At 40.6% G+C, this 23,864-nt stretch overlaps 1 protein-coding gene across 1 annotated transcript in view; it reads left to right on the forward strand.

Moving 5' to 3' along the window:
* The window catches only part of LOC120534632 (zinc finger protein 850-like), a 69,279-nt gene that overhangs the window by 41,419 nt on the left and 3,996 nt on the right, over positions 1-23,864 (forward strand). Inside the window, 1 exon segment of the mRNA XM_039762224.1 lies at positions 901-2,116. Within this exon segment, the coding sequence (XP_039618158.1) occupies positions 901-2,116 (1,216 nt within the window).

The raw sequence follows: 23,864 nt of genomic DNA on the forward strand, positions 1-23,864 counted from the left end.
CATGCGCACGTGTGTTACAAAGCATTAGTGAAATTTTTGAAACCATGTGACTTACAATAGACACAAATGCAGGGCAACATCGCCTGAAGAATTACTCATTCAGGTTTACCTGAACAGAGTATTTAATGGTATGTTGTTTGTCTATTTAAAGTAAATAAACAAAAACTAGAAATATTTGAAAGCAGTAAGTCCCCAAACTCGCTCAGCTTTCATGCCATGAGTGCACTTTGTAACTTGTTGACACTTAGGACATCGGTCAAAACCCTTTTTTATTTTTTAACCAGGGTTGGCCTTTGTAGGAAATGAGGAGACAGTTAACTCGGTTAATTATCAGTCTTGCCTTTAGCAGTGCCAATGGTTAGATAATTTGGTAAGGCTTCTACTTTCTTTACCTTACCTTTTCTGTTGTAGGAGGGGGTCTCCAGCCATTAGACTTCTATCAAGGTAACTGAAGCGCACTTGTTTTTGGAAACTGAATAATACAATTTACTTATAAATGCAATGATTACATAAATTTAACTGCTAGCAATTTATTTCATTCAACCCCCCAATGGTAGCACAGGCAAGTGAATCGACTTTCTCCTGGGTCACACAATTGGTAGTACTGGGATTTTAACCCACAGCCTCAGGGTTTAAAAGCCTCCCAGAATGGGCAATGCTCACTTTGTCCTATACCTTGTCATTGTCAGTTGCCTTTATTTCAATAGAAACATGCAGTTTGTTCCTGTCTTGTGCCCTGTGCTGGCTGGGATTGGCTCCAGCAGACCCCCGTGACCCTGTATTAGGCTATAGCGGGTTGGACTATGATGATGATGGCCCCATGTCAGATTCAAATATTGATTGCCTCTTGTATTGTTGTAAAACTTTATTAACATAGAATTTTCCACTTGTGTGTTGCAGATTTACAAGAAAGAGACCCCTTCTTCTCATCTTCATTTCCACAGATGTCTCTTCACTGTAAGCCACGGCAAAATGAAAACTTGACAGCTGGATCCGAGATTTTGGTACCGGCCTTATTGCCTTATAATTCTCTATCAGTTGTGAAATTAACAAGGGAAGATGCTGTCAACACTCCGCAATGGACGCATGATACAAATTCAGGAGCTTTGTATGTCTGTCATGAACAGAAAAACACTTCTAAACAAAAATCTAAATCCAAACATAAGTGGACTCATACAGGACAGAAACCTTACTGCTGTTCTGAATGTGGAAAACAATTCTCTAGCAATAGCAAGCTTCAGACCCACAAAAGAATTCACACTGGAGAGAAGCCATATTGCTGCTCTGTGTGTGGCAAACGATTCTCAGAAAAGAGTAGGCTTCAGGATCACATAAGAATTCATACTGGAGAAAATCCTTATTGCTGCTCTGACTGTGGAAAACAATACCCTAGCAGTACCAGCCTTCAGAGACACAAAAGAATTCACACTGGAGAGCGGCCGTATTGCTGTTCTGAATGTGGCAAACGATACTTCCGCAGTACCAGTCTTCAGGAACACAAAAGAATTCACACTGGAGAGAAGCCATATTGCTGTTCTGACTGTGGTAAGCTGTTTGCAACCAGCAGCAGTCTTTTGATCCACACAAGAACTCACAGTGAAGAAAAGCCATATTGCTGTTCTGATTGTGGAAAACAATTCTCACAAAGAAGCTATCTTTGGGCCCACACAAGAAGAATTCACACTGGCGAGAAGCCATATTGCTGTTCTGATTGTGGGAAACACTTCTCTGATAAAGGTAAACTACTGTCCCACACAAGAACTCATACTGGAGAAAAGCCATATTGCTGTTCAGAATGTGGGAAGCAGTTCTCTAATAATAGCAATTTTCAGGCTCACACCAGGATTCACAGTGGAGAGAAGCCATATTGCTGCTATGAATGTGGGAAACAGTTCACAACTAGCAGCCACCTTCAGATCCACACAAGAATTCATACTGGAGAGAAGCCATATTGCTGTGCAGACTGTGGCAAACAGTTCTCACAAATAAGCAATCTTCATTCCCATGCAAGAATTCACAGTGGAGAAAAGCCATACTGCTGTTCTGATTGTGGGAAACAATTCACTATCAGTAGCCATCTTCAGAAGCATAAAAGAATTCACACTGGAGAGAAGCCGTATTGCTGTTCTCAGTGTGGCAAACAATTCACCACCACTACCAGTTTTCAGAACCACAGAAGAATTCACACTGGAGCAAATTAAAATCTTCATGAAGATGACAAATGTTTTTGAAGAAGAAATATGACCACCACCTAGAAATTGTAGTGGGCTCAAAATGAAACCTTTTCTCCAACAAGAATATACTGACATTAAATGGAATTTAAGATGACAAGGGATGGAAGCCCTGTAAGTGAAAATCATAGTGGAGCTAGAAAGAGCTTTTTTTTATTGTCCAGACATCATGAGAGATTGCCCCAAGTACTGTATAAATAGAAAATAGCACAAAATAGATTTATATAAAAAATAAAAAAAAAAAAAACTTGCATGCAAAAGCAGTGCCATTGGTATCAGACCTCACTGAAACCAAGAACTTCATGGAAGAGAGAAACGACAGAAAATATCATTAAACAGCACTGAATACCACTTTGTAGTTGAGGTGGACAAAACAAAAATGGAAATAAAGCAAAACACACCCTGCCTCAAAATGAAAACACATGTATAACATCCTACCAATACTTTACGACTCGCCATGTTGGTATTCCTCGGGTGTGTTATCGTTGGAGTAAAGAAAAAATCAACAAAACTTCACTTCCCCTCATCTGTCAGGGGACAGCATCTCCATATAGCTTTTACCGGTGTTTATTTCTTCTGTTACCTTGATTTTGTTATTAAATGGTATTTGCTTTTTTTTTTTTTTTATTTATTTTTTACAGTTGCTGTAATTTGATTTTAACAGACAAAGGGCTAAGGGCCTGGAATACCACAGGCGTAGAGAATAATAAGGTGCAAGTATGAAAAGAATTGTTCTAACCCAAACAGAATGCTGCTTCTACTAATGAGCAATTCCATACGCAGGACCATTTTGGGCCTTAAAATGACGGTTTGGCAGTATGTTAAAATCCTGTACAGTGAAATTCTTACTTGCGTTTGTCCAACAGACTAGTGACAGTAGTGCAATACCAGCAGTAGAAATATTTATTTGTTGTTTCTGGGGATTTTAACAAAGCAAAGAGATAAAGATTATTTATCCTAAACCTCATCAGCATGTCACCTTCCCCACTTAGCATTACCTCGATTAAAGGCATTTCCAGTCACTGCCACTATCTCACCGTGGACAGTTGGAATTGTCACCAGTCCTGGTGGCAATCAGAGACTGCAGCCATAAATAAGCATGTGTAGAAGAAAAATGGAATAATTAAAAAAAAAAGGTAAAAAAAAAAGTTACCCAATTATTTAAAATTCTTCATCAGACTTTAATGATTGAGAAATAGTTGATGTCATCAAAAATTGTGTATGAGGACTGCCATAATAACAAAAACGATGATCCTTCTTTCCATCCATTTTCTGCTGTTTATCTGGGTCACAGCAGCAGCAGTCTAAGCAAAGATGCCTGGACTTCCCTTTTCCCTACCACCTCCTGCAACTCCTCCAGGGGGATACTGAAGTGTCCTCACGCTCCCAAGATGGATGTGCCTGAATGGGGAGGACTGCAGGACCATCCAAACCACATCAGCCGGCTCTATACAATGCAGAGAAGCAGTGGCTCTGCTTTGAGCTCCTCTTGAACATCTGCACTCCCTATAGCTCTTAAGGCCGAGCCCAGACCCCCTGGTAAGGAAGTTCATTTCTGCCACGTGTATCCGTGATCATCGTCTTTCACTCGCTACCCCGTAGGTTATGGCTGGAATGTAAAACCACCGGTAACTCGAGAGCTTTGCCTTTCAGCTCTGCTCTCTCTCTCTGTCTCTTCACCACAACTGACCAGTACGTCATTCACAGCACATCTCCCACTCGCAAACAACACCCTGAGCTACTTCAACCCTGTTTGTAAAGCGCTTTGAGAAGTTAGAAAGATGTGAAATAAATGTAAATACATATTTTTCCGAAGCAGAGCAGAGGTGTAAAATATTCAATTACTGTTGTATAGCACTTTGAAAAGAGAGTGGGGAGCCATGGGGATGATAAAATGGCAGCCATTTTTGCACCAGTTTGCATAAGACACACAAGCTATTAGGTGGTGAAGGGGTAAGAGATAAAAAAATAAAAGACAGGATGATTAGGGGGCCTGAATGGTCAGGCCATGATGACCAAATTAGCCAGAACAGTTTGAGACCCCCTTTTCTTCTTGAAGGTTGCCCAGAGATCCTTTATGACTACAGAGGGTCACAATCTCCATTTTACAGCTCATCTAAAGAACGGCACCATATGTACAGCACAGGGTCCCAGTCACTGGGATCCACACACAGACCACAGGGTTGGTGCCCTCTGCCGGCCTGCTTCTTCATTTTTGGTTCCTAGAAGACCCCTCCACATGAAAGTTCAAGAAGGATCCTTTGATTATTTAGATCTGTAATTAGCTGTGAATCGATGGTAACAGATTTGTGAAATACCAGTGGGTCCTGATCTTAAAAGGACAATCACACAGGCTAAGTGCAGGTTTTGTTACTCTGTTAGTGCCCTATTAGGTAGGCCACCATACATGAAAGATTTTCAGGTTTCTTCAACATGTTAGGAAGTGTTTCAAAGCACAAAGAACCAACTTAATACGCAGAGAACCCTGCCCAGAATGAAATGGTCAAAAAATTGTTCCATGAGGAACCACACAACCCAGTAAAGAGCCATAAAATGCCATTGAAGAACCAGTGTGTCTGCTCCCGCCTAACTAATTACCATTGTGTTATTACAGAAATAACCGAGAAAACTCCAGGACCAGTTAGCTTGCAGGGGTTAAAGATGACACCATTATTGGAGTAGCTATATGGTGGTGTGAAAAACTATTTGCCCCCTTCCTGATTTCTTATTCTTTTGCATGTTTGTCACACAAAATGTTTCTGATCATCAAACACATTTAACCATTAGTCAAATATAACACAAGTAAACACAAAATGCAGTTTTTAAATGATGGTTTTTATTATTTAGGGAGAAAAAAACCCCAAACCTACATGGCCCTGTGTGAAAAAGTAATTGCCCCCTGAACCTAATAACTGGTTGGGCCACCCTTAGCAGCAATAACTGCAATCAAGCGTTTGCGATAACTTGCAATGAGTCTTTTACAGCGCTCTGGAGGAATTTTGGCCCACTCATCTTTGCAGAATTGTTGTAATTGAGCTTTATTTGAGGGTTTTCTAGCATGAAGCGCCTTTTTAAGGTCATGCCATAGCATCTCAATTGGATTCAGGTCAGGACTTTGACTAGGCCACTCCAAAGTCTTCATTTTGTTTTTCTTTAGCCATTCAGATGTGGATTTGCTGGTGTGTTTTGGGTCATTGTCCTGTTGCAGCACCCAAGATCGCTTCATTTTGAGTTGACGAACAGATGGCCAGACATTCTCCTTCAGGATTTTTTGGTAGACAGTAGAATTCATGGTTCCATCTCCCACTGGGCACTCCTGGGAAGCTTCACCACTGTTCCATGTTTTTGCCATTTGTGGATAATGGCTCTCACTGTGGTTCACTGGAGTCCCAAAGCTTTACAAATGGCTTTATAACCTTTACCAGACTGATAGATCTCAATTACTTCTGTTCTCATTTGTTCCTGAATTTCTTTGGATCTTGGCATGATGTCTAGCTTTTGAGGTGCTTTTGGTCTACTTCTGTGTCAGGCAGCTCCTATTTAAGTGATTTCTTGATTGAAACAGGTGTGGCAGTAATCAGGCCTGGGGGTGGCTACGGAAATTGAACTCAGGTGTGATGCACCACAGTTAGGTTATTTTTTAACAAGGGGGCAATTACTTTTTCACACAGGGCCATGTAGGTTTGGATTTTTTTTTCTCACTAAATAATAAAAACCATCATTTAAAAACTGCATTTTGTGTTTACTTGTGTTATATTTGACTAATGGTTAAATGTGTTTGATGATCAGAAACATTTTGTGTGACAAACATGCAAAAGAATAAGAAATCAGGAAGGGGGCAAATAGTTTTTCACACCACTGTATGAAGTTAATATTCCAGTCTACTGAAGCAAATCTTTATGTAAATTTTAACATCAGCTTTCAGAGATTGCCTCTTACATGTGCCATTTTTGAATTTGTTACAGGCAACTCCATTTTGATAAGCCCGTTGCTAAAACGCAGCCCCCGAATGCAGGGTGCCAGGTGGTCACAACTACTGACATTGTTAATGCGATTGAAGTAAAGGTCGGCACTGACGACAATGTATATCTATCTCAGTGTTATTCTTTACAGTGTATATCTATCTCAGTGTTATTCTTTCTTTTTCGTGCTCTCGGGCTTACATTTTTCGATTTACAGGTGTTATTTTTGGCTTGTTGAACATGCAGTTTGAGTTTCTGTTTCGAACTCTGCCTGTATTTTCACTACATCTCACTTCTTTCAACTTAACTGCCTCCCCATTTGAGTCAGTATAGAAATGAACGAGGACATAAAGCCGTCTGCCATACTTGTATTAACCACTGGTGACAGACCAGTAAATCAAGAAGGTTCTATATTCAACAGTCTCACTGAGGACATGCAAGACAGCTTGTCAGCTCCTTTTTTTTCCACAAAGTGCTCAGAATCCTGTGATGATCTGATGGAGACTCAAGAGTTGTAATATTCCTAAACATCTGTGTACATATTAAGCAGGGCAAATGACAGGGGACACTTGTAACAGTCGTGAGGATGTCAAGATTCACACCGTCTGAAGATGGTGAATTTTCTATATTAGTGCAGGGACCCCAGGAACACACCCAGACTTGACGCGACACTCACACACTGATAAAGGGGCTCAATGAATCGATAATAAAGCATATATTAAGCAAATAAAGAAGGCAAAAAAAAAAAAAAAAATCGTTAACTCAACGGTGATAATCATCTGCATAAACTGCACAAATAAAATGAATGAAACGCCAAGCACTACAAAGTAAATAATTAACAGAATAAAGTCCAAACAGAGCAGGCATAGATGACAATGGTGTAAAGAGTGAAAAGCCCCTCTGAATGAAATGTAAGGTTTTCTCCTACCGTGAATAGTTGGTGTGATTCGGAGTGCACCCCAGATGAAAACGTATCCAGCCAAGATAAAATCACGCGGACAAGCAAGTACATCCAAGATAGAAGTTGTATTCCGCGGTGGTTGTACTTGTAATTCAACAAAATGTGGAGCATACAAAAAAATAAACACAGACGATCGCATTCTCCTCAGCATCTTTTTAGCTACTTTTTAAAGAGAGCGCATTAATGGGCTGCCTTCCCAGCAACCCCCGCGCCTCTCTGAAACTGCCCAATGGTGTAATACAACCAGGGCTGCTGGGAATTGTAGGAAATTTAAGTAGCACCGCTACACACTCATGATCCTTCCCCATACTCAGGGTGACGTCAGGTTTGCCCAAGTATTAAAATGAAATATCCTTCTTATATTACTAAACTAGCTAACATAGATGAAATACCCGGCATTGCCCTGGAGGAAAATAAAGTTTTTTTTATTGTTTGAGAAAAATATAATGTAAAAAAACACAACTTTAAAAATAAAAATAAATGAACAAACAATGAAGACTCGCTAATGTGTTTGTCTTGCGGTCTTGTATGTACAGGCCAACTCTACTTCATTTCAAAAGCAACAGGAGGGCGCTGTGAAGAATGCTGGCAGTCACCTCCAGTTCGCCCTCTGGTGGTCGTTCCGAGTGTAAACTGGATGATAACATGCCTACAAGATCACTCGATCAAGCAACCCTACCCAAAAAGGCACAGGTTAGGGTTGATTTCACCCTACAGTATTTTTAGTCGACCAATGGGAAACATGTGTACCAAGTTTTATGGCAATCGCTCTAGCCGTTCGGAAGTGATGCTGGAACATAAATACATACACACATACACACATACACACACACAGTAGGCGATTCTAAATTGTCCCTACTGTGTGCTTGGTGTGTGTGTGTGCCCTGTGGTGGGCTGGCGCACCGTCCGGGGTTTGTTTCCTGCCTTGTGCCCTGTGTTGGCTGGGTTTGGCTCCAGCAGACCCCCGTGGCCCTGTAGTTAGGATATAGCTATATATATGGATAATGGATGGATGGATATAGCCCTGCATAATGCAATCAGCTAAACCTTCACAGAGACAAAATAATACATTCCTGATGCCTTCGTGGGCTTTTCTAAAATGTGTCCTCTGTCCCTATTTATTTGTGGTGTAGCTTGTCCACATTCCCAGAACCACAAATCCATCCCACACATCATTTCTTTCCTTTTGTTTCTCTGTCCACTCTTTTTCTTGTTTGTCCAGTACTACTAGCCACTTGCCATCCCTGTTCTAAAGTCTGAAGACCAACTTTAAATCCAGTTCTGTGGTAATGAAGGCCTCCCACTGAAGCTGGGGACACCAGGCTAGTTTGCCATTTGTAAGCCTTAAAAAGTCATGTTGTCTTTTTATCAGAGGGTTAGACAGTCCTATTGAGTACTAACAAGTCCACAGTGTCTGACATTTTCTAAGTAGAAAACGCCCTGTTCAGGCTCTTTTGTTGATGTGAAAAACAGACATGTTCTGTTTGGTGTTGCTGATGCAGTGAAGACAATTTTAAATGTCTGAGCCCTGTTTCTATTAGAAGAAGGGTCTGTGGATTAAAGCTCACCCTGCTTTAATGTTGGCACAATCCTTAGCCTCTGAGTTATTCATATGCAAAGAGTGCCTGGGCAGATCCTCATGCCTATGGTAAGGCTGGGCGCATTTGGGTTACTGTTACTGGCACAGTGAACCCCATCTTATATGTTTGGCCACAATATCTATTAGAGGAGGCTCTGTTAATTACAGCCCACCCCCATTTTCATGCTGATACAATTCTTAGCTTTTTAGGACATTCAAATGAGAGGTGTGCCTATCTTAGCCTGTATGCCTTTGTTAAGATTGGGTATGTTTGGGTTAGCGTTGCTGGCACAGTGACCTTACACTTACACAACTAACAGAAGTTCTTATTCTATAAACAGAGAAAAAATACAAATACTACATTAGTCAGTCAGTCAGTCATTTTCCAAACTGCTATATCCTAACTACAGGGTCACGGGGGTCTGCTGGAGCCAATCCCAGCCAGCACAGGGTGGAACAAGGCAGGAACAAATCCTGGGCAGGGCGCCAGCCCACCACAGGGCACACACACACACACCCACACACCAATACTACATTAATAACTATTTAAAATTTGACCTAATTATTTAATATAGTAACTACGCACATTCTTACCACATCGTGCTATTCAAATAAAGGAATAAAATGTGCATGTGTTTGTCTATTAGGCAATTAAAGGTTTGACTAGAGGGCGGCACGGTGGCGCAGTAGGTGGCGCTTCCTTCCACAGTTCAAAGACATGCAGGTTAGGTGCATTGGTGGCTCTAAATTGTCCCTAGTGTGTGCTTGGTGTGTGTGGGGTGTGTGCCCTGTGGTGGGCTGGCACCCTGCCCGGGGTTTGTTTCCTGCCTTGTGCCCTGTGTCGGCTGGGATTGGCTCCAACAGACACCTGTGACCTTGTAGTTAGGATATGGCGAGTTGGAAATGGATGGATGGAGGTTTGGCTAGATGTCATTGAACTATTTAGATTTAAATCATTTTGAAAATCTTAGTTTTCATCTGCACTGTTTTTAATTCAAAATGTGCAAGAGAAAATACACAGAGTAATTATATGAAATACATATTTTGGCATGAATTAATTCTGCTTTTGCATTACTATTTGGTTATTTAATTTTAACAATGTTACAATTTATATGTATACAAGACACAGTCTTTGTCAGTTGGAAAGATAGCTTAAAATACTGTAACATCACGGCCAGGATGAAGGCCCTTGGGAGTGACTGCTGGGTTCGATTGAAGGAGAGCGGAGTACAGCGCGGAGGAGTGACAGCGGGGGTATGATTGACGGAGGAAGACTTTATGGTCTGAGGAGGTGGGGGGTGTGCTCTCGTGAGAGGGGGGTTCGGGAAAGAAGGTATTGTTGCATTTTTGCATTTTTGAAGTTTGAGGGTTTTTTTCTGGTTTGGTTAACGGTGTCTCTCAGGGCCAGACCAATGAGAGATTTATTAGGCAATTGTAAATAGTTCAAGTTCAAAGACGTTCGTTTTTGCTGTTACAATCCTACAAACTATTCTGTGATCTCTACTTCGTCCTTCTGTGTTTCTTCCTTTTCGAACCTGACGTGAAGGTCGCATTTACAATACATTTATTACATTAATGAATATAATAAAACAACCTAATGATTACATTTTAAATAATTACAAGTACGTTAAACACATTTCCAACAGGGCTGCGATTAAAAAAGTAAAACCCTTTTTGTCAACCTGTTTAACATCATATATTCATTCATTTTCCAATCCGAACAAAGGGTCACGGGGGTCTGCTGGAGCCAATCCCAGCCAACACAGGGCACAAGGCAGGAACCAATCCCGGGCAGGGTGCCAACCCACCGCAGGACACACACAAACACACTGAGGCCAATTTTAGAATCGCCAATCCACCTAACCGGCATGTCTTTGGACTGTGGGAGGAAACCCACGCAGACACGGGGAGAACATGCAAACTCTACACAGGGAGGACCCGGGATGCGAACCCAGGTCTCCTAACTGCGAGGCAGCAGCGCCACTGTGCTGCCTTAACATCAAAAGGTTTGTTTAAAGACGCGTAATTTAAAACTTATTTTTTTAAAAATGCAATATGTTTCATTCCACGAGTCACTGAAATGGATACTCGATCTATATGAATTTTATGAATTCGCTGGTTTAAATTTTTTGTGTTCGAATCGATTAAACGATTTTGAGGAGCCCGTCCAGCTAACTTTCCTGTTCTGGTAGTATTGAAGTGAGTCGCTGCGCTATACGGGGACTTTTATTCTGTTAAACGTAATGCTAAACGGAAGTGGGCGTTTCCGTTTTGTAGCCTCTCATACCACTTCCCGTTCCGTCGCTCAATTGACATCATCATCTGGTGAATATTCGGTAAAAAAAAAGTGCTGACTTATAAAATATGTGAAAGTGCGAGAAAAGAAGTAACACCGCAGGAACACAGAAATTCACCGCAGACAGAAAGTAACTGAGCGGTACGTGAAGACACCTTTGAGTCTCGGTTGTGTCACACGGTTCTACTTTGGCCTCTGGCTAGGCTTCTTTTTTACTCGTTTATTTCTCAATACGTTGGCCAGGGTGGATTTGACTTTCTGATAGTCGCTGAGCTGATGCCCAAGTGAACGTTAAGGGGGTCGTAAATTTGTGTGCTGTTTTAAGAGTTTTGTTTTACGCGAGAGCCGTCCAGCGCTCCCGTGAAGGCTCCTGCCATACTGAGGTTGCGCGAGCCTGAATGAGTGGGTCTACGGGTCGGACTGTCCGCGCTGTGGCGGCATCTTCACGTTTATCTACGTCTCTCATGCCCAGCGAAACTTTTTCCCGAAAGTTAGTGTGAATTCTGTACACTCTCGGATGGTCACGGGTGAATATTTTGTTAAAAAAACTGCATTAATTTCTAGGCTGGCGAGTTTAATACGCTGGGTCTTGTCCACGACCTGTTTATGTTGTAGTCGGACTCACATTTAGAGCAAACCATGAAAACGATTACCAGATGTTTAAACAGCTGCTAAAGGTTACACGCTCTTAAGTTAATATGCTTAAAAATGAACACATTGTGGGGGCTATTTTAACGAATAAGAAGTGTAATGTGGTAGTTACCGAGTCAAAGGTAGTTTTAAGGAAATAAATAAGATTTGTCCGAAGGTAAGAGGCGTTCCCGGCAGCAAACTTCAATTCTGTTTTTATAAAAATGATAGTAACGAAAGATTTGTTCAGTTCCTAGAAGATCTTTAGATTTTGGAAGCTTTATTGAATGAGGTGAACGCGGGCTGTTTATCTCCTATTGGGAGTCCAGTTCGTAAAAATACTTTTAAAATGAAACACGTTTTAAGTTTGGGATTATTACAAATGACGGATAATGTGACATTAACCGTTATTATTAATGATCTACATTAACTCAAGTGTAGGTAACTAATACCTTGAATACAGGTTAGTAGAAGGTTCCTTCTATGACATCAGACGTATTCTTTTCACATGCTTTTCTTTTTATGGTTTAAAAAGGAATATGAAACTTGTCAATTTAATGCTTGATTTCATGCAAATAAAGAAAAATAAAAAGGTGCTTTCAATTAAAAAAAAGAAAGGCACTAGCTGAATGTTTTCTTCAAATACACTGTGATTGTGAAGTGTCATTTGTAACCAGGAGTAGATAGTTAGATAGATCACACTTTATTTGTCTCAGGGGGGAAGCCTGGCTTTTTACAGAAACTAAATAAATTGCTTTCAAATACTCACCAGAATGGGAAGCACGGTGGCGCAGTTGTAGCACTGCTGCCTCGCAGTAAGGAGACCTGGGTTCACTTCTTGGGTCATCTCTGCATGGAGTTTGCATGTTGGGTTTCCTCCGACATTCCAAAAACATGCAGGTTAGGTGCATTGGTGGTCCTAAATTGTCCCTCGTCTGTGCTTGGTGTGTGTGCCCTGCCCGGGATTTGTTCCTGCCTTGCACCCAGTGCTGGCTGGGATTGGCTCCTGCAGACTCCCGTAACCATTTGTTAGGATATAGCAGGTTGGAAAATGACTGACTGACTACTCACCAGAATGACTAAAACGAAGAAAACTGTCACAATTTTAGTTAGGCATTTTGCAGGTGGGTGTAACGCTGTTGGAGCCCCCTTAGCATTTCTTGTCACACTTGTGCTTAATAATTTGTTGGCTGGAGGTCCTCAGTGTTAGAGTAGGATGTGCAGTGTTGTTCATAATGTCTAAGACAGCTGCAAGGTGAATTTACAGGAAAATATTTGGTGAAAAAGGCCACCAGAAAATACAGCATGTGTGCAGTGAAAAACACTTTAGTGAATTTTGCCAGTCAAGACTAGTGGGGAGCAATGAGCTATGAGGAAAGGTTGAAACATTTAAATCAAACATGTTCACTGCTTTTGGTGACAAATTTAACATATTGCATTCCAATCTGTTTACAGAGGGGGAAAAAGGGAGAATTACATTTTCTGGAGCAGATGTACATTATGGAGGAGAGAAGTCCAGCTGTCCGGGAGCCTCTGAAAGTTGAATATAAAAGTGAAAATGCAGGCTTACAAGAGGTGAGTGATGACAAAGAAGGGGAGAACTGCACACTACATAGGGGCCTCATTGTCATGAATACCACAGAGAAAAGAAGTGTGGCTATTAAAGAAGAGGATTTTGAATGGGAATCGGTGTACTGTCAGCAGGAGAGTCCCCTCATTAAAGAGGATGATTGTGGATGGTGGTCTAAAAGTATCAAAGAAGACTCTGAAGAAACAACTGATAGTGCTGACACAGAGAAATCTAAAGCTCTAAATGGCATCAAGGAAGAAGAAGAAGAAGTCATGAAATCAGAGTCCATCACTCGGCATGTTTGCACAGATGAAGAGGTGACTGGAGAGGAGTTCTCGTCAAGACTGCACTCTCTACATAATCTTAATCATAATGTTGAGTCTGACGCTTTCAAGCCGGACATGACGAGACCTCAAAAAGCATCATGGCCAAGTTCTTCTCTGGAAGGTAGGTGTAAAAATAATGGAGGGCAATTGAATGTGTGATGGCAGCCTGGTATTAATGTTTGAATTTTTGTACTGAAAAGCTAAAGAATCTTTTTTTTCCCCCCTTAATATGGTTAACTTTCTCAGCATGATGGCGTGATTGGACATAAAAGCATAAAAGTATTAAAGCAAACTGAGGATGTTGTTTAAAGAGCTCCAAGGGAGATTGTGGACTTGTCATTGACTTGGAAGAGCAGTTATTTTGTTAGAAATGAACCCCAAACAGAAAGTCCTTGTTCATTTACTCTTTAAAATGGTTTGGACTGCAATGTTTCAAATAATGTCGTATTCTGCAGCTTTCTATCTAATGCCAAAGGTATATTAACTCTGTCCAAAATAAAAATGAATCACTGCTTGAATGCCTTTATTTATTCATTTATTTTTTTCACATGCCTAAAACCAACAAAATCAGCTACCCAAAAATCTAATGTATGTGCATTTACAGTTTAAGATCCCCGTTGTAAGTTGCCCTTTTAGCCAAGATGAAACTGATCAGCAATAAATATTTTTCTGTTCAGTCTTCAAAGGGGAAGGTCAGGAGAACAATGAACTTATAAAAAAATGAAAGACGCATTTCACCTTACTGTAGTCTTAGTCTTAGCAGAAGGGCAAACATACCATATATACTCGTGTTTAAGTTCTTCCGCATATAAGTCGGGGCTTGATTTTTATCGTATAATTTCTGGTATTTTATAATGTCAATTGTATTAAGTTGAATACGGAAAACTCATGCTATTGGTCCAAGAGATTATGATACGTTAATGCCCACCTGCGAGAGTAACCACCTAGCACACAGCTTCCTTTTTCTATGTATTGTGCCTATATGACCACACAGTAATACCCAAACTATTCTGAAGCAACATTTGCACTGATTTGTGTTTTTTGTATCTCACACTCTCATACACGTTTATTGTAAGAGCATCCCTTATCTACGATTGAGCATTCAGTCAGAAGAAAATATGAAGCTGGTTTTAAATTAATTTAAATTGAAGTGACGAAAGAATATGGTAACTGCGTTGCTGCAGCAAAATTCAATGTGTCTGAGAAACTGATGCGAGATTGGAGGAAGCAAGAAGATGTAAAAAAAAAAAAAAATAAATTTGTCACATTTTTGAACGGGCATATAAGTCGGGGTCAGATTTTATAATTGAATTTTTCGGGTGTTAAGACCCAACTTATATGCGAGTATGTATAATACTCAAATGCACACCTGCACACACCAAACTTATACTAGGCCCAATGTGCTGTCACCAACTCGCCTAATCTTTGGACAGTGGGAGGAAACCCACACACATGTTGGGAGAACATCCCAACTCCATGCAGGGAGGACCTGAGATGCTAATCGTGGTCGCCTTACTGCAAGGTGGTGGAGCTAACGCTGCACCACTGTACCGTTCTGTGTGTAAAGAAACACTTACAAAAATATATATTCATAGCATTCGTAGTCTGAAATACGATCTGATTGTATGGGTGGTTACCTGCCAGGTAATGCATGTGGTTGGTCTGCAAGTCGGCAAATGCCCGCCACGCCCTCTCAAGGAAGCAGATCATAGAATGTTATATAGTTTACTGTCAAATAATGCAAAGAGTACGCGACATGTGTTTCACCCTTATTTGGGCTCATCAGGTTGTACACACTCCACTGCATCCCCTCACAGGGATTTTTATTTTTTTTATTCTCGTATGACTGCAGATCATTCAGTGTCCTAACGATAAACACTATTAGCTTATTCTTAAGAAGTCATTTGAAATGCTAATTGGTTATTAGGGACACCTTTGTAATTGCATTATCACCAATGCAACCTGTCATTCTGTTTGTTTTGGTTGCAAGGAATTGGCATTTCTAAAGCTGAGATCTGGATTCAAAAATAGCAAAAATGAAAACCTCTTTCTCAAGAAATATGTCCGTCTATTCGTTTGTTTGAACTTTTTTTTTTTTCTTTTTTTTAAGTAGAATGAACGTTAATCCGAATCTGTTTCTCAGAGAGTCGCAGTCAGGGCAGCTGATGGAACGGTCTTTACGGATGACACTGCAGTTGTGACCCGCTGGGCTGGCTACTTTGAGCAGTTGTTCAAAGCTGATCCTCCGGCTAGGATGTTGATATCTCTGAGTCCACAGTTCCTGAGGCTGATTCTCCAATTAACTGTGAACCACCCAATCTAACTGAGATTGCACAAGTGGTGAACCAGCTGCGGGTAGGGAAGGTTGCAGGGATCTGTGGTATCTTGGGTGAACTTGTCCAGGCTGGTGGTAAGGCTGTCCTGGCATTGCAAGCAATCTTTGCTTCCATTTGGGAGACTGGCGTCATCCCAACTGATTGGAAAACGGGACTTGTCGTCTCTATCTGGAAATGGAAGTGTGATCACCTGGATTGCAGCAACTACAGAGGGATAACACTGCTCTCGGTGCCGGGTAAGGTCCTTGCTAGGTTTGTCCTCAATAGGATCTGTGATCACTTGCTCACCTACCGGCGACCAGAACAGTCTGGTTTTACGCCTAAGAAGTCTACCATCGACTACATCCTGGCACTGAGGGTTCTCATGGAGTGCAAACGTGAATATCAGCAGAGTTTCTTTGCAGCCTTTGTTGATTTTCTCAAAGCATTCAACTCGGTTGATCGAGTTACCCTGTGGAACATCCTGAGGGTTTGCGGGATCCCCTCGAGGTTGCTGGATATCATGGCTGGCCTGTACACTGGTACTGTGAGTACTGTGCAGAGTGGAGGCAGGACCTCTGCGTTTTTCCCAGTTGATTCTGGGGTTCGTCAGGAGTCTGTTTTTGCTCCTACTCTGTTCAGTGCTTGTATAGACTGGGTGTTGGGCAAGGTCGTGGGGTCCAGCGGCTGTGGGGCATCTGTTGGTGAAGAAAGATTCACGGATCTTGACTTTGCTGATGATGCTGTGATCTTCGAGGAGTCAATGGAGGCTCTGATCGGGACTCTAGAGAGACCTGATAAAAACCAAGATCCAGGCCTTTAATGACCTCTTAGGCACAACAATCAGCAGTGTGTCTGTCTGTGGAGAGAGTGTCGACCTTGTCGAGAGGTTTACTTACCTCACCATTGACATTCATATCTCTGGTGAGTCTTCCTATGAAGTCAGTAGTTCTTCTTCGTTGGTAGGACTGTGTGCAGTCTTGACAAACAATAACAAGCGATACTACCCCCAGACGTTCATGTAGTGCATTGCAGTTACAAAAACTAATGTGGTTCTTTGTGACTGGAGCCTCTATTGAAGGTTCTGTTTATGATGCGTCGACAACAAAAAATCCACATCGACGATTTTTTGTAGTCAACATCGTCGATTACGTCGACTAATTGTTGCAGCCCTACTTATGACAGATGCCTGTATGCCATTATAGTAACACAGCTTTTTCAGTTTTTAACCCTTAGTAACTTACAAGCAGTTTTCTTTCACAACTTATTCTGGGAGGGAAAAAAAAAACAAACACTAACTAAGCACTAGATTGACATGTTTCTAGAGAAAGCTGTTTGATTTTGGCCATTTTGGAACTCGGTAATGAACTTTGGGAATGCCAGTAGCTTGCAGCCCAAGTGAACAGAGTGACAGGTTTCAGTGGTGGTAATGCAATTACAAAGGTTTCTTTAATAACCCATTAACTTTTAAAATGACTGACTAAGAATGAACCGAGGACGTTTACCACTAGCACAGTGAAGGAATGGCTGCTGAAAACGAGGCTTTGCAGTCACATGAGAATAACACAAGGCAACACCAAACATTTTTTTGGTAATCATCAGAGACCATAACACAGTTTTCTGAATCCGGTTTTCAAGCAGATTTGAGTTCTGCTTTCAGGCTTTTCCAGTCACGTCAACTTTTTGAGTTCTGAGTGATGTTAGTTTACAGTGTACTTGCATGTAGTTTTGACAAAAGCATAAGCACCAGTGAAGTACATGTTTCAGTATCTTCAGTGCAAAGTCACATGGGCACACACTGTGGCATAGATATACTGAACTGTGTCAGTCAGCTACCACTGTTTCTTTAAAAACACTTGGAGTGGGATTTTCTTGTGTGCATTGTGTCTGGATTGTTGCGGTACAGCATCCCACAGTCGTCGGCCATCATACTCTCATTCCAGAAACCTTGGTAGTGACACTCCATTAACTGAATGTCCTGATGAAGACATTCTTCTTGCTCTCACTCACTATACCAGGGTTTTCTGGAAAGAACTCTAGATGTGAATGCAAGAGGTGTATTTACAATGATTTTCGGCAGCCTGATTGCAGAATCCAGGCTGGGATATACAATTGTGTGCTTAGTTTTAGCTGAGAATCGAATAAGGAGCAATCGTTTAAATGATCTTGTGGTTCCCTCCATACCATCGGGATTGCAAATGGCATTGCTACCTTTCGACAATTTAGCCAGTCTGTTGGAACAACTGGTACAGATGACTTGTGGGGCCCAAGATTTATCCCTGTTATCAAGTGGACAGCCAAGTTACAATTTGTATATCATCTTAAGATCTGCTGTAATTGGGCCATGTTGTGTTCATTGCTGTGAATGAACCACACACATAACAGAAACTGTCTGGACAATTCATACAATTTCTAGGTGTGATAACAACTGAAATTAATCGCAGATAATGCCGCTTGTAACACAAAAATACAGGCGACTGTTGTTAAATCTTGTTATACGCTTAGGCTAATTATAACAAATATCATGCAATATATAAATTGGCTTCATCACAAAAACCTGACATGCTCGAGAAAAACTAAACACCGACTTGAAATCGGCATGAAAAAAATGACCTCTAATGAAAATGACCTTTTAACCTTTGTAATGAATTAAAGGACAGTCATTTCAAGCACAGTAATAGCCATTTGCAACATTAGTAATGTCTTGGTTGTATTTTAAAATCAATTAAATGGAAGTTACCAGGAAAATTTTTGCGTGCATAACATCTGACTGTTTTCTTTGTGTTTATCTCTCTGTCTCTCTAGTATGTATATATATACATCTATATATATAAAATTCTTTTTGTGTTTGAAACGGAAACTACGTATGACCACAGAACATATTATAATACAGGAACTAATCACTTCGTTTGTGGACGCCATTTTTATATCGTCTTTACGAATTGTTATTATTTGTGTGAGAGTTATTTTATTGATATTGAAAAGAAGTAAACACAAACACGCCAATCTATCCCTTAGAAGTACGCCCTGCGTCACCCTCTACTCTGGACTCCAGTGTCGAGCCGTCCGCCGCTAGGCGCGTTCTGACAGAGAAGTTTTATTTATTCGTCCACATGATGCGGTAACTGCCACATTATAACTTTTTTTTAATTGGCAGTACTTGATAGTAGAAGAGATGAGGAAAACAGCTTTGCGTCTTTCTACTTTTTAACTGCGCCGAGCTGTAAACAATGTGAAGACAAGACCACCTTCAGTGGTGAGGTGTCGTGAGAACAAAGTGGATGCTTAAAGGTGCGGAATGTCGGGCTGCTCCGCCGGGTCAAGAGCTTCGTAGTTTCGGGCGGTGTCCTCTCTTCTCGCACTATTTGTGACACCTCGAGTGCCCTCTCGGCTCCTGGGAGAGTGGAAATCATTGCAAATTAGTGTGATCGGCGCCATTGAAGCAAAACTCTCTTTGTAAATTGCACTTCACGCCTACTTACTGTCCCTTATGGTGAGTTCAGGTCACTAAAACCCCGCAACATTCAAGGTTGCTTTTGTGATGAATTCTTTTAAGAAGATGGAGGGTTTACATCTAAGATGTTAAGTTTTGGACTTGGGAATTGTTTGGACCTTCTGCCCATTAAGCATGGAAGGGCAGCGTCCACATTTCTCAGAATAATTTTTCTCTTAAATCACAGGCACGTAGTGCAAGGTTGTCAGGCAGACATTTGCAGGATCGCATAGAAAATGTAATTTCTATACCACAGCGGTCGTGTAGTGCTTTCACAAGGGATCTGCTACCGAGAGATGATCCAAATACATTTAAGCTGCTGTTAGTGCTACTTACCTGTTGTGTTTATAGCGCCTTTAATATGTACTTTACCTGAAAACACTCCAGTACTGCTCAGTGTATCTTTACTTCTTACATGTTAATGTTTTACTGTTTAATAATTTATATACTACATTTTATTTTTTTCCCTTGCACTCGGTATGTGAAACCACTGGGTAATCAGCTAGTATCTACAGTGCATCCGGAAAGTATTCACAGCGCATCACTTTTTCCACATTTCGTTATGTTACAGCTCTATTCTAAAAAATATTTAAATTCATTTTTTTTCCTCAGAATTCTACACACAACAGCCCATAATGACAACATGAAAAAAGTTTACTTGAGGTTTTTGCAAATTTATTAAAAATAAAAAAAACTGAGAAATCACATCATGCCGTTGGGGATGTTTTTCAGCGGCAGGAACTGGGAGACTAGTCAGGATAAAGGGAAAGATGACTGCAGCAATGTACAGAGACATCCTGGATGAAAACCTGCTCCAGAGGCTCCTGACCTCAGACTGGGGCGACGGTTCATCTTTCAGCAGGACAACGACCCTAAGCACACAGCCAAGATATCAAAGGAGTGGCTTCAGGACAACTCTGTGAATGTCCTTGAGTGGCCCAGCCAGAGCCCAGACTTGAATACGATTGAACATCTCTGGAGAGATCTTAAAATGGCTGGGCACCGACACTTCCCATCCAACCTGATGGAGCTTGAGAGGTGCTGCAAAGAGGAATGGGCGAAACTGGCCAAGGACAGGTGTGCCAAGCTTGTGGCATCATATTCAAAAAGACTTGAGGCTGTAAGTGCTGCCAAAGATGCATCGACAAAGTATTGAGCAAAGGCTGGGAATACTTATGTACATGTGATTTCTCAGTTTTTTTATTTTTAATAAATTTGCAAAAACCTCAAGTAAACTTTTTTCACATTGTCATTATGGGGTGTTGTGTGTAGAATTCTGAGAAAAAAATGGATTTAATCCATTTTGGAATAAGGCTGTAACATAACAAAATGTGGAAAAAGTGATGCGCTGTGAATATTATGGATGCACTGTGTGTATATATGTATGTATGTATATATATATATATATATATATATATATATATATATATATATATATATATATATATATATATATATATATATATATATATATGTATATATATATATATATATGTATATATATATATATATGTATATATATATATGTATATGTATATATATAAAAAAAATCCAATGTCTTTCTGTCTGGCTACTTTTCATGAGAGAACTACTTAATGGATTTAGATCGGGTTTTTTTCTATAATTTGCTTGAACAATCCAGTTGATTTTCTAACCTCTCTCATTGCACTAAGAATCATAGTTCGCTTTCTGTACTGCTTTATTTATTTATTTAATATCTGCGGGAATCCGAAAGAGATGCAGCGGGGCAAGGGGAGGGGGCTGGGGCCCTCCTTACTCATTCACGCGCCAGCCACGGGGAGTACCTTACCTCCGCTTAGCTAGCAAATGAGAGGGGTTTTTTTCTAAAATTTGCTTGAACATTCCGGGTGATTTTGTGACTTCTCTCATTGTGCTAAGTATTGTAGTTCGCTTACAGTACCGATTTATCTGTGTGAATCCAAGATACATGTAGCGGACTGAGGGTGGCGGGGCCCTCCTCACTCACCCACGCACCAGCCTTGGGATGTGTTCCTTACATCTGCTTAGTTAGTGAACGAGAGAACTACTTAATTGATTTATAATCTGGGTTTTTTTCTGTAATTTGCTTGAGCATTCCAGTTGATTTTGTGACTTCTCTAATTGAGCTAAGTATCATAGTTCACTTCCAGGAGCAATATATTTGCACTATTCTGAGACAAAGGCTGTGGGGAGGGGTAAGTGTGATGCCAGGAGCAGGGAGCTGGGCAGGGCACTCATCGCTGTCCTGTTTCAGTTCTACGCAGGTGGAGCCACGGGTCACAGCAAGTATAAGATCTCTCTCTCTCTCTCTCTCTCTCTCTCTCTCTCTCTCTCTCTCTCTCTCTCTCTCTCTCTCTCTCTCTCTCTCTCTCTCTCTCTCTCTCTCTCTCTCTCTCTCTCTCTCTCTCTCTCTCTCTCTCTATATATATATATATATATATATATATATATATATATATATATATATATATATATAATATAAAATAACTGAATTTTTTTATGTATTTGTTTACTGAAACAGTGAACCTCAATGTACATATTATGCTTTGAGATCGAAGTAAAGCTTATCTTTTAACTGCTGAGCTACTAAACATTCAGTCGGGTAAACCAACACTCAAACTTCAGAGAAGGGCGGGCAGTTGTGTTGACAGGACATGTTCTTATTCCAAAAGGTCAATCTGTGCACCTACTGCAGTGACAGGCGAGTGAGTGTGCATTTGATTGATAAATAATCCGGTGACCAAGAAAATACGCTTGGCTGGAACAGATGTTGTCAGCACACAAAGGCAATGTTTCACAAGAATGGTTAACTTTTTGTAGCAATTTTGATTTACAAACAGCAGAGGGTCTTGTCCACGTATAAAACATGGCTAACTGAAGCAGCTTTCCAACTCTTTTTGTTGTAAATCGCCTCTTGTACTATAAGCTTGTCGGAGGACAGCGTTCAGTGTTCTGGATGCTGCTGCTGCTAATTCATTTGCAACATATCCGCGTTCAGCGGAGGAGCTGTGTGTCTTTCATCAAAGCTGTGTGTTCCTAGTACTGCATTCTGAATGGTCCATTTATCATCAAATAAGTGACATGCTATTGTACTATAAGAATCGGTGGTACAAGTCAGTGGTGATAACACTTTCGGTCTTTGATTACGCTGTTGTCACAAAGCTCACCTATTCTGTCTGGCAGTTATGGTTTTATCAGCAGAGTACACTGTATTGGGGTTTGGTGTAATGTACGAGTTCCTTAAAGCCTTCCACTTTTACAAAGCTAAGTGGTAAATGTCTTTAGCAAACATTTCAGCGATTAGCTGCATAGTTCTTCCCACTCTACGAGTATCAAACCTTTCTTTGCTATTAATGAATGAAGTAATGCTGCTTTGGCTAGTCATAGGCTTAGACATAGCGGCATCCATAGACATTTTATGGCAGTGCCTTATACTCATTATGTTATGGCAGGGGTCTCAACTCTGGTGATGGCCGCAGTGTCTGCATGTTTTTAATTCTAACCATTTTCTTAATCGGTGACCTGTTTTTGCTGCTGATTAACTTCTTTTGAATTAATTTTAATTGACTTGCTCTTGACTCAAGACCCTTTTAATTGTTTCTTTTTCCTTAATTAGCAGCCAAACAATAATGAGATACAAAATGAGCCCAAACATGACCAGCAAACTGTGTCCATCATACAATATCTGAAAATAAAGAAAGATGAAGGTCTCAGGAATGCTGATCTGTTCAGGTCCTCAAAACATTTTAACAGTGCTCAACAATTTTGAAAATGTATGCCATTAGAACAATCTAGATAAGAATAGGCTATTCAGAATAATAAAGCTCACCAGTCCTATCCACCTAATTCTTGTAAAATAACATCAAGTCGAGTTTTGAACATTCCTAAAGTCTTACTGCCCACCACACTACTTTGCACCTTATTTCAAGTGTCTATGGTTCTCTGAGAGCAGCAACAAGCCTTAGAATTAATTAATTAACAACAAAAATCAGGGCCTAATTAAGCAACTGGTTGGAGTGAAATTGGTTGGAGTTTGAGGCCCTGACTGAGTTGTCTTCCGATGGCTCGCTCATTTCACATTTCATTTCTGTTTGGGTGTCATTTAAGGAAAGAAATTAAACAATTCAGAGGAACAATTAAGAAATTCATGCCAAATCTTAAAAAAAAAGTCAATTAAAATGAAAAAAAGGAGTTATTAGCATTAAAAACTGGTTACCAATTAAGAAAAGGGTTAGAATGAAAACCTGCAGCCACTGCGGCCCTCCTGGACTGAAGTTGGAGACCACTGTGTTACAGTTTCAGAGTTTTCTTTGGCACAGCTTGCACTCAACAAATTTATTAAAATGTCTCCACAACTCACTGTGTTTCTTCGATGTGATTATATCCACTTACAAAGCTAGCATATGTCTGACTATGATGCAGTCTGGCAAATTGGAACATTCTACCCACCCCCAAATTTCTTACCCAATCGGAAAACTACGTACATACATGTAACCCATCG

This window comes from Polypterus senegalus, chromosome 8 (genome assembly GCF_016835505.1).
Source record: "Polypterus senegalus isolate Bchr_013 chromosome 8, ASM1683550v1, whole genome shotgun sequence".
Classification (NCBI taxonomy): Eukaryota; Metazoa; Chordata; class Cladistia; order Polypteriformes; family Polypteridae; genus Polypterus; species Polypterus senegalus.